The sequence below is a fragment of the Mustela nigripes genome, chromosome 7 (genome assembly GCF_022355385.1).
Source record: "Mustela nigripes isolate SB6536 chromosome 7, MUSNIG.SB6536, whole genome shotgun sequence".
Classification (NCBI taxonomy): Eukaryota; Metazoa; Chordata; class Mammalia; order Carnivora; family Mustelidae; genus Mustela; species Mustela nigripes.
Window position 1 is genome coordinate 56,377,451 of NC_081563.1, and position 12,220 is coordinate 56,389,670.

At 47.6% G+C, this 12,220-nt stretch overlaps 1 protein-coding gene across 2 annotated transcripts in view; it reads right to left on the reverse strand.

The window, feature by feature from the left end:
- Positions 1-12,175, reverse strand: part of MEIS1 (Meis homeobox 1) — a 133,471-nt gene extending 121,296 nt beyond the window's left edge. For both annotated transcript variants that reach the window (XM_059405957.1, XM_059405959.1), the window contains exons 1-6: positions 11,929-12,175; positions 9,826-10,052; positions 7,821-7,962; positions 7,277-7,327; positions 6,436-6,486; positions 4,795-4,941 (exon numbers count right to left, since the gene is read on the reverse strand). In XM_059405957.1, the coding sequence (XP_059261940.1) occupies positions 4,795-4,941; positions 6,436-6,486; positions 7,277-7,327; positions 7,821-7,962; positions 9,826-10,052; positions 11,929-11,940 (630 nt within the window). In that variant the 5' untranslated portion in view covers positions 11,941-12,175. The remainder of the gene's footprint in view (positions 1-4,794; positions 4,942-6,435; positions 6,487-7,276; positions 7,328-7,820; positions 7,963-9,825; positions 10,053-11,928) is intronic.
- Between the last annotated feature and the right edge of the window lie 45 nt (positions 12,176-12,220).

Sequence of the window (12,220 nt, forward strand, 5' to 3'; positions counted from 1 at the left end):
ACTGACTAATATATGAAACTTCTGAGTCACTATACTCTATACCTGAAACTGATATAATGCTGAATATTAACTATACAGGAATTAAAATTTTTAGAAAGCCAATCAGAAAGCAACAATAAAAACACACCTGGAAAACAACTAAGTTTTAATTCAAAGGATACTAAGCCATAAAGAGCCTAGAATGAACATCCCAATTAGCTAATGTAGTGACAAGCAGTCAACACCTTATTATTTAATCATTAAAGAGAATCTTGCCACAATTTCCCTTTACATATTTCAAAAAAAAAAAAAAAGTGGGGGGGGGGGGATTAAGAGAACAACACCAGACCCACAACAACAATCAAAGAGTAAAGTTAGATGAATCTAAGACCCCCATGGATGCAAGACCTAGGGACAGAGAGTATCCAAGACAAAAGCATTAATTGGGACCCTCTGAAGTATTTACAATTTAAATAAGGTATGTCCCTGTGAAAGCATTTAGAAACAATCTACCTGGCAAAGGGACCATTTTCCCGTCTCTTGCTGTTTGTGGCCAGTTTTTTTATTGGATGAAAACAAATTGCCTGCATTTCTAGTATTAGTAAATATCCAGTGGCCTCACCTATTTTTTTTTTTTCTAAAGCAGCAGAGCCAATTCATCAAGGACATCAACCTGTCCTTTGCCCTCTCCTCCCCATTTCTTACCAAAACACCTCCCCAAAAGAGAAAGCTTAACTCTCCCTTGGATGCATCCCTACCCCACTTTGCAGGGAGGGGGCGTTTTCAGTCAAGTCCAAGTTCAGTTTTGAGAATTTTTTATCTCAAAGGATGCTTTAGAAACAACACCTCGCATTTTTAAAATAAAGCAACCGCCACCAGGGTTTTCCTAGCCCACTTGGGAACCAAAGCTTACTGGCCCGAGGCTGCCCCGGATCCCCGAGGCCCCAGGCCTGGCGCTCTCCAGCCTGGGCCGCACAGCCCCGGAGGCCGATCCTCCTCCCCGGGGAGTTTTAGCAGCACTTGGCATTTAACCTGCCTGGCGTATGTGGCTTTCTGGTTCCATCTCCTTGAGCCACATTACTTCTCCCCAGATGTCAGGCACAAATCTGGATTAACATGCAACAGGGCGCCCTGTGCAGTCCGCCAGCCCTCGCCCAAGAGCTGTTAAATGCAGATTCAGCTGAGGACCCCCCGGAGAGCTGCTGTTGAATAAAAATTGTAATCCAAAGGGACCATTTCTTTGCCTCCCGCTGCTTGTGGGAAACCCGGGCTGGCACCCGAGCACAGGCCCCGCTAGTCCGCTCTCGCTACAAGCAGGCGTGGCCACCTTGGGAGGCGGCCTTAGGGGCCCGGAGACGACTCTACAGACTCTTCACTGCTCTCTTTCCACTCTCTGGACTGGTTCTTGGAGTGGAAAAATGTTTAGATCCAAGGAATGGCGAGCAACAGACCGCCCTGGGAAGGAAGACGGCTTCCTTCGACGGCTCCTTCTGGGAGCGAGACCTAAAGTCTAACGTCTGGGAGGCCAGGCTCTTCCCCGTCTAACCCCCTCTTGACGGCCCCAGGTCCACCCGGAACCACCCCGCCCCCCACAAAACAGGCATCCAGCCGCCCGACGGGCCAGCTTTCTTCTCCACTGACAACCAGGCTCGACCCTGGCCTCGACGCCTCGCACCAACGTTTTCCTCTGCTCCCGCTCCCCGGGTGCAGCAGGGCACTGGCCGGGAGCCGAGGCCCGGAAGCCCCTGGGGCACCTCGCCTGTCCCCAGACCCCGGGCGTCGGGAGTGCCCGTGCCGAGCTGGGAGCGAGGCTGTCGGGAGAGGGCGCCCGGGAGGCCTGCTCCCGCGGGAGGTGACTCTCAGGCCTGGCTCCTCGGGGTCTGGGAGTGGAAGTGGGCGGGAAGGGGTTGGGGGAGAACATAGATGTAGAGGGTAAACGAGATCACGGCTTATACTGGCGTCTTAATTTGATAAAAATTAAAACAAAACAAAACAAACAAACAAAAAAACTACGAGGCCTAATGGATATCCGCCGATTTAGCCCTCCGGGAAACCGGTTGGTATCAAAGTCGTCGATCCCAGCTAGGTCCCTGTGCAGTGGCAGCCTTGGCGCCCTCCGAGGATAAAAGTAAAATAAAATAAACCGTGCCGCCAGCAGGCCCTAGAGACAGAGGGGTTAATGAGCTAACGAGGACCAGTGCTCGCACCACACCTGAAGCATCCAGTCCCGGAGCGCACCCTCTGCCGGGGCTCAAACTGGCTGGGCCACATTCGCAGACAGGTGGCGAGGCCGTCCTTTTTGGGCCCAGCCCCCAGGGCGCCATACCAAGGGTCCAGCGCTCCCAGGGACCTGCAAACAGGCTTCCGTCCGAAGAACTGGCGCCCAGCGGGCGGCCCTAGTGCCTGGTCTGTGTCTCCCTACTTCCCAGAGCAGAGGACTCCACTCCCGGGCAAAGCCTAGGTCCCGCGTGTGCCCGGCTCTGCGCTCCCAGCTCCCAGGAGAGCCCAGGCACACTCGCTCCTGGCTCCCGGGAAGCGGACAATTAGGAAAAACAAAACTTGGGTTTACTGTCCTCCGACCAAGACCTAGGTGAGCTGGAGGGGTCACGGGAGTGCACCCACGCGCATTGGCCAACAGCGCCACGAGCCCAGTCAAAGCTGCGAAGCCCACCAGTAAGCAGAGGGAGCTGGATTCACACTTCTCATTTTTTTAGGTGAGGGAGAATAAAATGCGAATTTTTATCCACGACAATTGCCTACCAATCTGTATATCTCAAATTAAGCTAATTGTGTAACAAAAGTTTGCCGAAGGAGTAGGGGGAAAACAATGATGTTGTAACATTTTTGTGTCCCCCTCCCCAATAAAACCCATAGCTTTGGTCCTTTATCTTTGACTTTAATAAAATAATGATTCGTTGAGAAAATGGGGTATAAATCTTCATTTTGGAGGCAATTAAAGTGTTGATTTCATTCATGCCCCTAAGCGATTCTTGTAATTTGCTCAAATAGCTTTATGTACCCAGCACTCCGGAGCTCTTAGAATCCCATTTTCTAGTTAGGCTTGTTGGATTACAATTTTTATTCAACAGCAGCTACCCGAGGGTTCCTCAGCGGAATCTGCATTTAGCAGCTCCAGGGCAAGGGCTGGCGGGCTGAACCAGGCGGGAGGCCCGCAGCCTGCAGGGCCGGATCGGGGGGCCGGGAGCTGCCTGCAGTTTTCCCACCTCGGCGGGGCCGCACGGGGAATGCTCAGACTGCCTGTTCTGTGCACTCGTCTACACTGCCGAAAGTTTGCAACTTGCCAAATCACAGTAAAGAACCGGCGCTGGTGTCTTTAAAGCTCACCTCTGCCTACCCTCCACTGCTCTTGGGGAAAGGAGGAATTCGGCCTCTGTCGCGGAATTACCCAGAGAAATCCAAGCTGGGAATTTATGTTAAGAGGGTGATGTTGAGAGAAGAAAACTTTTAAGATGACACCAAGACCCAGGAGTCGGGCACTCCTGCAAGGACTCTACAAGATAGCGACTAGCCAACAGCGTTCGTGGCAGAGCTTGCAAAGGAAAACTGCGTGACTGGCTATCCTTTGGCTTAACAAAGGCAGGCTGATCTCTCCCCCACGAGACAGAACTCACGTGCCAAGTCAGAAAGAGAAACAACTCCTGGCCTTCACTTCTGTATGGAGAGGCCAGAGGAGACCCGCAACCCCCATCTCTATTCGCGTTTCAGCAATTCGCTGCAGAGAGCTGTCCTGAGCCCGGTTCATCTCACCCGCTCCTCAGGTTTTCACTTTCATTGCATTTTTGCAACTTCTTTGGGCCAATCCAGAGACGCAGCGACAGGAGAAAGAGAGAGAGAGAGAGAGGGAGAGAGACTGGGAGCAAACAGTGGTGTTAGGGTGAGAGAGGGAGAGAAATCCCCCAGCAACTCCAAATAAAAGTCGTCCCCACTTAGCAACGCGGCGGAAGAAGGGCCTGGAGGGAGCCCCGGAGAGGAGGGGGCAAGCAAGCAAAGGCCCGCAGCTGAGAGGGAGGGCGGCGCGAGGTCCCCCACCACCACCTCGAGGAGTCGCAGGGGTGCCCCCGACGCTGACACTTCCAAAAGCTGCCAACCCAGAGGGCCCGGTGCACGTACCAGCTGGAGGATGAGTGGAAAGGAGGAGGAGAAACATCCATATTTATCTGTTTTTATAACCTCGGCCCGGTCTTATTTTTTCTATTAAGTACAATAAAATGGGCGAGCTTGCAGCGAGCACCGCACAAAGCAATGTTCAGTGAGGTCTAGAAGCGCTCGGCCGAGGAAAACTGACAAGACAGGCTAATGAACCGTATAGACAGGGAGAAAATAGCCAGCATTTGCTAGATTTCAAACCCTCGCTGTCTCTCTTAGACCACCTATCTTGGGTTTTTTCCTAATAAAATAAGAAATAAGCAGACCCTACACTTTTCTTTTCTTCGAAATAGAAGGGGGAAAAAATGCTCCAGAACAAAGCCCTACAATCAGAGGCGGTCACTGGCAGTTAACACTCCCATTATTATAGAGGGTAAATAAAATAAAGACAAAAATTAAAAGCGACAAGAAACAGGTCAAGTTTGCAGGCAAAGCTTTTACAAGCTCATCTCTCCAGGTCGAATCCCAGAGCCAGCCTTAATGAAGCAATAATAGCCACATTATTCAAAAATTTTCATTTCGATGGAAATGTATCTAAAAGGGACTTAATCATATGCAAATAATAAAAAGAGGTGGTAGTGACCCAGCAAGCAATATGCATACAGATTTTTTTTTTTCCTAGGGATGTTGAAATTGAAAAGCGCATACCTGGTCGGTTAGATTTGCTGATCTTGTTATATCTTCACTGTCTGATTTTGATCCTCCTTCTCTATCGTCTATCACCAAATCGATAGGCATTTTCCCTTTCAAACAGCTAATATACCGGTGGCAGAAATTGTCACATAATTCGTGTACCTACATTATGACAGAAATAAAAAAATGGAAATATAATCAGGAGTGCATAAATGACATTGACAAGTGCAAACCACCCCCCTTGTGAGATCCAAACTTCCAAATAGGGAAACACAGAGCAATTGTCCTCCAGAGACCCCCAGACGCATCCAGAATTAGGAATAACTTTCTTTTCTTGCAAAATAGAGATATCCCAGAAAATTGACAGTGACAAGATGATTCACAGGCTACAACATATTCAACACCCGTGTTAAATTCATCTGCTCCCAGGGCTGTGGCCATTAGAGAGGTGACCTGCGTGGGTGACATTTAAGGTAAACTATTTAATTTCATCCACTTACTTTATCATAAGTCCTTTTCCAATGAGTCTAAGGGAAAATGTGAATATATGTATATATATAGATCTCTCTCTCTCTCTCTCTCTCTCTATATATATATATATATACACACACACACCTCCAAAGGACCAGAACTGTGGTGGCATAGGACATATGTCTGACAGCCCAAGCCCTTATAACACTTGTAATTAGGGGTTCTCTCCATAAGAAGCATATTTTAGGATACTTTCAAAAAATAGAAGAAAATCAAATTGCCAATACTCATGATATGAAAAACACCTACAGCCACAAAAAAAAAAGTATCAAATTGATTTTTTTTTTAAAAGGAAAAAGAAAGCTTCAAAATATTTAGGTTTAAGTGGAGTGGTCTCTTACAGGCCTCAGGCATCACTGACATGCACAAATTCACAAGAAACCCCAGTGTGCTTGCAATTTAATGTTAGTTTGAATTACAATGCATTAAGTTTTTATTGCTGAGATTTATAGAACAGCTAGCAAAATCATGTTATCCCACACCCTTTCTTGAGTGTGAAGGTGGGGTGTGTGCAGGATTCACAGATTCAAGAAATTGACACAACTATCAACTCTGCTTTGTCTCTGCACAAGGTTTAATGTGCCTCCCCCACCACCTCCTCCAGACTCCCTGCCCACTCCTCCTCCTCCTCCTCCTCCTCCCTCCGCCTCTCCTCTGTGTCTGACCTGCCGCTGCTCTCAGACTGTCTTCCAGAAACTCACCAAAACTAAACAAAACTCCCTCACCCACCCACCCAGAGGTAGCAAAGAAAAGGGGGGAAGAGGAAGAGAAGAGATCACAAAAGTATATAACCTGTAAAGCAAACTCACAACAGCATTCTAAACATCAAGAGAGATGCATAGAATTGCAACTATTTATACAAAGCCAGCAAAGTATTAAGAATGAATACAAGGCTAGGGCATCTGAGATGCCGGGTTTAGTGGCTGAAATTGTAATTAAACTGCAAAGAGAAATGGACGCTAAGATTGGCCTTGACACTAATTACCAGAAAGAAAGACATTTATGCAAATGTCTCAGAAGCCTGAACTTCAGCCATTCAGAACCCTCCCCCCACCTCACCCCGCCCCACCCCCTCAAGTTTGGGGGTGAGGAGAAAGCAAAAGGAAAAGAGGCTAGATAAATTACCTTCTCTAATTCCAACAGATGAAACCTTAATACTTGTATGGCTTGAATCATCTGCAAAGATACAAAAAGAATGAGCACCCTATTCCTAGTTTGCAGAAAATTGGCTGTCACAGCTCTACCATCTCCAGCCTATCCGCCCCCCCCCCCAAGTAAATAGAGTTATTTTGATTTATGGCAATAACACTAAAACTTAATAGCAGCGACTGGGTACCATCTAGAGGTTTATATTTCTTAAGGAGAAAAAATAGCTAAAACAACAACAAAGCATCTAAGTGGGGATCATAAACACCCTCCTCTCCCATGGCTCTTCCCCTTCTCAGCCCCACTGCCCCCACCCCACCTGAAAGGGCCACATCCCTGGACTAGATGTTTCCTTGTAAGGTATGCTCCGAAAATATTCCAAATAGTCCCCAACGTGTGGCTTTTCACACTGCAAACTTTCTGCCGCTTTCCGCACACCTTTCAGGCGTACTGGTGCTTTGGGGGCTCTTGCCCCGTTGCTGCCCTCGTGACGCGACTCTGAGGGCTGGGAAGTCCGCAAAGTTTAAGCACACACGCTGACAGGCCCGGAGATAAATCCCCGCGCTGATTAGAGCTGCGCTGCCCGGCTGTCATAAAAAACAAAAGCTCGCGTTTCCCCGCGCCGGCTTGCCCGGCCCCTCTCGAGATGAATTTATTTCCCGGGGATCTTGTCCCGGACCACTTGTCCGTGGACGGAAGCGTCTGCAGCCGCCCGGCAGCTACGGGAAGACCCGTCTTGAAACCTTGGGGCGCTTCAAGCAAGGCTGGGGGCTTGGGGGGGGGGGGGGTGGGGGGGGGGGAGGAAGGGGTCCACTCTTACCAAGTTATCCAGTTCTGGATTAGAAGAAAATAGAGGTTTTTCTGCGCGAATCTAAATACAAGTGAGAAGGGGAGGGGGGGAGAAAGAACATTTGAAATCTGGTCACCTTCCTAGTCTTTTGCCTCATTACACTGTCCAGGGGAAGGACTGGGTGACACCGAGTTCGTCCCGCGCAGAAACCCTTCAGTGTGATCAAATAAGCCAAAAACATGCCCAGAGCTCAGGGTTACTTGGTTACTTCTACCAGCAACTCTGCTTCTAGAGGACGCTGCCCGCTCGCCTAGACCAAGGCAGCTACAGCGCGCTGTGATTTTATTTTATAGAGTGAGCTTTCTGCGTCAGGTCACGAAGCGGGTGCTGGGAAGACTATGGGTGATTTTAAGTCGTCCGCAGACACTCATATAGGAGGATAAGCTCAGGGTAGATGTCGCAGGCATGGCTTAGGGCGGACTATTCGCTGGTTACTTTTGAAAATGTGCTGGGTGGGGGAGGGAGTTTCTTTCTTTCTTTTTTCTTTACTTTTTAGACATATATTTTTGCTGACCTGTTTGGCGAACACGGCTATATCTTCATTGAATGACTCTGACGAGCAGACGTCCCCTCCCGCCACCCCCGGCTCGCGGGGGGTACAAGTAGCTAATTCACATTTCTCAAAAATCAGTGCTAAGAGAGGGAAGAGGGGGTGTCTGCAAAAAAATACAACAGTCACAAACAACACAATGGTTAGTCCCGAGTCAGTGAAAAAAGGCCCCCAAGAAAAACAGCCAGAGGAGCTCGAGCCGGGGATCCCCTCTCTGATTTTGTCATCTACTTTTTTCCACCACCACCCCTCCCCCCCCCCCCCCCCCGCCCCAACCAGGTGACTGCTCACCTCCCCTTCCTCCTAGGGCTCCGAAGTCGGAGGCCCTTATCCAAAGACAGTGTCTGAGGATCGGTTCAGCATATCTGGCCGGAGAAATTGGTAACATTTGCTAAGAATAAAACCCAAGCGGTTCCAGCAGCCATTTTGAATTAAGTTTCCCACCCCGACTAGCCCTCGTCCCTCCGCGGCACATCTAGGACCTGGTGGAGAAGAAAGGCGGTAGGCGCAGCGGTTGAGAAGGCTTGTTCAAGTGTGTTCCCCCAAGGCAGCCTCGCCAAGCCCAAGGCTCGGGGGATCTTGGTGGCAGGCGCTCAGCTAACTTGGGGGAAAGGACCTCTATGGCTGCAGGACCGACTGTCAGAGGGCTGCACCTACCGATCTCGACCCCACGAGCCCTCGGAGAGCAGCAAGGCTCCTCCTCAGCTCCCTGCGCACTTCCCTCCCTTAGCCAATGGCCCCCACTGCCCCCAAAAGAAAGTTCCTTCAAATGCTCCTGCGGTAAAGCCTTTCATTTTTGTCTCTGCGGAATGGCAAAGCAGCTAGTAGAGCAAGGGGCCTAGATGTCGCTTATCTCAACCCATTAAAAAAAAATGCTTCTACTAATGCTCAAGGAGGTGTCTCAAGTCTTTTATTAGCTCTCACAGCCCAGCCCGGAATTTAACAGTTTGGGGTCCTTTTCAAAGCTTCCCCAAATGTTCTGTCCCGGCGCCTAAACCATTTGCAGTTAACGCTAAGGAGAGAACGCTGGGATTTCAACAAGCCCATTGCACAAGGGACCAGAAGATAAAGCAGAAAGGGTTTTCAGCTGGGGAGGGTCAGTGTTGCCTGATTTTGTCTTTTCCAAAAGAAGAAATAAATAGAAATAAAAGTTGCTGCAAAGTAAAACGAGGTCCCCAAATTCATGAGCACACAGTAGGCACAAGTGACTTTCAAAGGATTTTACCAGCCCTGGGTCCAATCAACTGTCCTGGAGAACACGGTGTAAACCACAGTCTGAAAACAACACTGGCCTGAGAGCACCCCCATACCTACTTCCAAATGCTGCAGGTTTCGCCTTTGAACACAAAGTGCTAAAACAGCTAGAAGTTTCTTAATGTCTAGAACAATTCAGAGCGAGCTCTCTCCTTGCCTACGGTGGTCAAACTCCCTAAATGCAAAGCATATTCCCCCTTGCCTGACCTGCAACTGTCCTCCCTTGATTTTATTGTGTGGCGGCCCAGCCGGCATACGGTTGCTGAGTAAACTTAGCAAGTCAGAACAATCAGTGGCTTAAAAGATTTTCCCTTAAACTAAAAGTTTCGTTCCAACACAAAGGCGCCTACATTTAGAAATCCCCAAGGCTCTCCCAGCGAAGTCGAGCAAGAGAGGACTCCAACCCGCTGAGCTACCGAGCCAGGGTCTGAGAGGAGACAAGGGACCTTTGGCAACTTCTCCTGCAAGGCGACCCCCCCTCGCTGGCACAGCCTCGACAGAGCCGGATGCTGGGCAAGCGCTGACCATGTGAGGAGATGGGGGGCATCCGGGATGGCAGGCTGCACCCTCCCCCAGCAAATTCTCCATGCAATGCAAATGAAAAGTTACCAAATAGTGTACCTCCAATCCATAGAGCTTTCCTTTTACCGAGGGCACAGGGAAATAGAGGAAACGTCACGTCTCTACTACTTAACCTGCTGCCCATTGTACCTACCCATAAATGGCATCTTTATCTCTCTTTAAAGCGTCATTGACGGAGGAACCCATGCTGGGGGCCATGGCGTTGGTGTGAGCTGTGTGCGGGTATTGATGCGAGTGCAGAGGAGGCCCGTGGTTCAGGTGGTGGACCGGCTGCATGGACCTGGCCGCATGCGGGTCCCCATACATCGTGGAGGGGATGCCTACTCCATCCATGCCCCCATAATGGGGTAGATCGTCGTACTGCATGACAAACAGGAGAAAACAAGGTTCAGAAGGCCAGGCGGGCAAATGGGGAGACAGCAGGGCACGGAGCTTATATAATGTCAGTCCAGCTGGATCCTTCAACCCGGAATTCCATGGCCTTGCATCTCTAAAGTTGAGATTTCTTATTTTAAAAATGATTTCTAGAGTAAAAATCCTAGGATTCTCTCTGAGACTCGCCTGGGATGAACGGTCTTGCCCTAACTTGTGCCCCTATCAACTAGTTCAGAAATTCAGGATCCTTTGGCAAAGAAGGAAGGAAGAAAGAAGGAAAGAAAGGGAGGCATTCTCCCGGAGGGCGGAAGGTAAAACGTGCACGTCTCTAGAGGAGGAAATTCAAAATCACAATAATAAAACGTGCCAGGACAGTGCAGCAAGCCCGCCTAGTTTCACAGCCCCTTCCCATCAGGGGGAATTTAAAAAAAAAAAAAAAAAAAAAAAAAAGTTACGATGGGAACAGCTAAGCTAAGCACATGAATTCAGACAGGCTTCTCATTTTATTTCTCTGCCAGAGTGGGGTTAGGCAGTCCTGCAAGACACTGCATTTCCTTTGCTTTCCAAGACAAACTCTGTTAAATTATACAAAACCAACTGGCCTCTTTATAAGTGAAACTTAGAGAAACGTAGCTTTTCATGTTCATTAGAGCTGAATTTAGAATGGGCAATTTCCCCTCGAAGTTAAAGAAAACCTATAGTTGGGACAGCTAAATGTCCTATTTTCTCTACTCTTATGAACTTTCCCCCCAGACTAGAAGTTAGTGAGACAAATGTAACTCATCAGGTGTAAAGTAAATTCAAAAGCAAATGCATACACAACCCCCATATTCTCTCTTCAGAAAAACTACTTTCATATTGATTGTCATTATTCTTGTGTGCAAAATTTAGCTATTTAGGATTTTCTCCTTGCTTCATTCCCGGCAAGTTCTTTTCCCAAGATTTGGAGGCGCCGAGAGTGAAATGATTTTCAAAGAAAAGAGGAATTGCCACTTTCATCTCCTTAAAGCCAGAGGTGTGAAAATAGTTTGGAAGAACGCTGACATTTGCCTGAACCAAAGCAGTAAAGAAAAATGTGTCAGCCTAGTAACTTTCTTTTGCAAACAGGGCTTTGAGGGCCAATACAGAAATTATGCAAGGAAGGCTTTTTGTAAACCCCCCCTTTCTTTTAAGAAACTACCTCAGTTGGGTTGTCATTGTCTCACTTTACTCTCACTACATTTCCATTCAAATAGGAATATTGGGGAAATTAGTATTGCATTTTTAAAGTGAGTAGCTGTGTGCTTAGTATCCAATTAGTGGAGGGCTTTTCTAAGAAAAACTTTCAAAGTATCACCTTTTATAAAAATCCATGCACATTAAAATCACTTTTAAAAGATGAATGTTTTCCGACCCCCAAAGCCATTGTACTATGACAAAGTCATTTGCTTAAAAAAAGCTAAATACTTCTAATGATATTAAAAGATGAGCACAATCAATAACACATCAGAAGTTTCTAGCTGCTTCATTTCATTTTTTAAAAAATAGCCTTAAACTTCTGCTCCCTGAACACTCACATTATAACATTAGATATCTAGTGCTTTTTGTTTTTGTTTTTTAAACAGATGATTGCCCAAGCTTGTATTTTTATTTCTATAGCTGCTGGTTAGGAATCTATAGAAAACTTGATTACTTGAATTAATTACATGTAACATACGTAAGTCTACAAATGCACTGAATAAATTCTCTCCCTTTAGGCCACGGCTTTAGGAGCCTCATTCAAAAAGACAGAGAGAAAAAAGGAAACTTTTTAGCAGTGTCTTTCAGCCACCTTTCAATTTAATCTCACATTTGAGTTCCACAATTGTTTTTTAATACGTACCCTTTGCGCCATCGGCCTCCCTGGCTCCCTTCCTACTTCAACTTCTAATATATCCTCTTTAAGGCCAGTGTGAAAAGAAACAAATAAGCAAACTCCCCCGGAAAAAAAATTTTTTTAAAGCACGACGAAAAATCCCTTAACGTCTCCAGCAACGTGAGCTACTGGTCCCAGATCTTCGGTCTACGGGACCTGAAGCAAAGCGCCCGAGTCACTGAGCATAAAAGCGCTCCGTTTCCAAGACAGCAGCGGGGGCAAAAAAAAAAAAAAAAAAAAAAAAAAAAAAAAAAAAAAA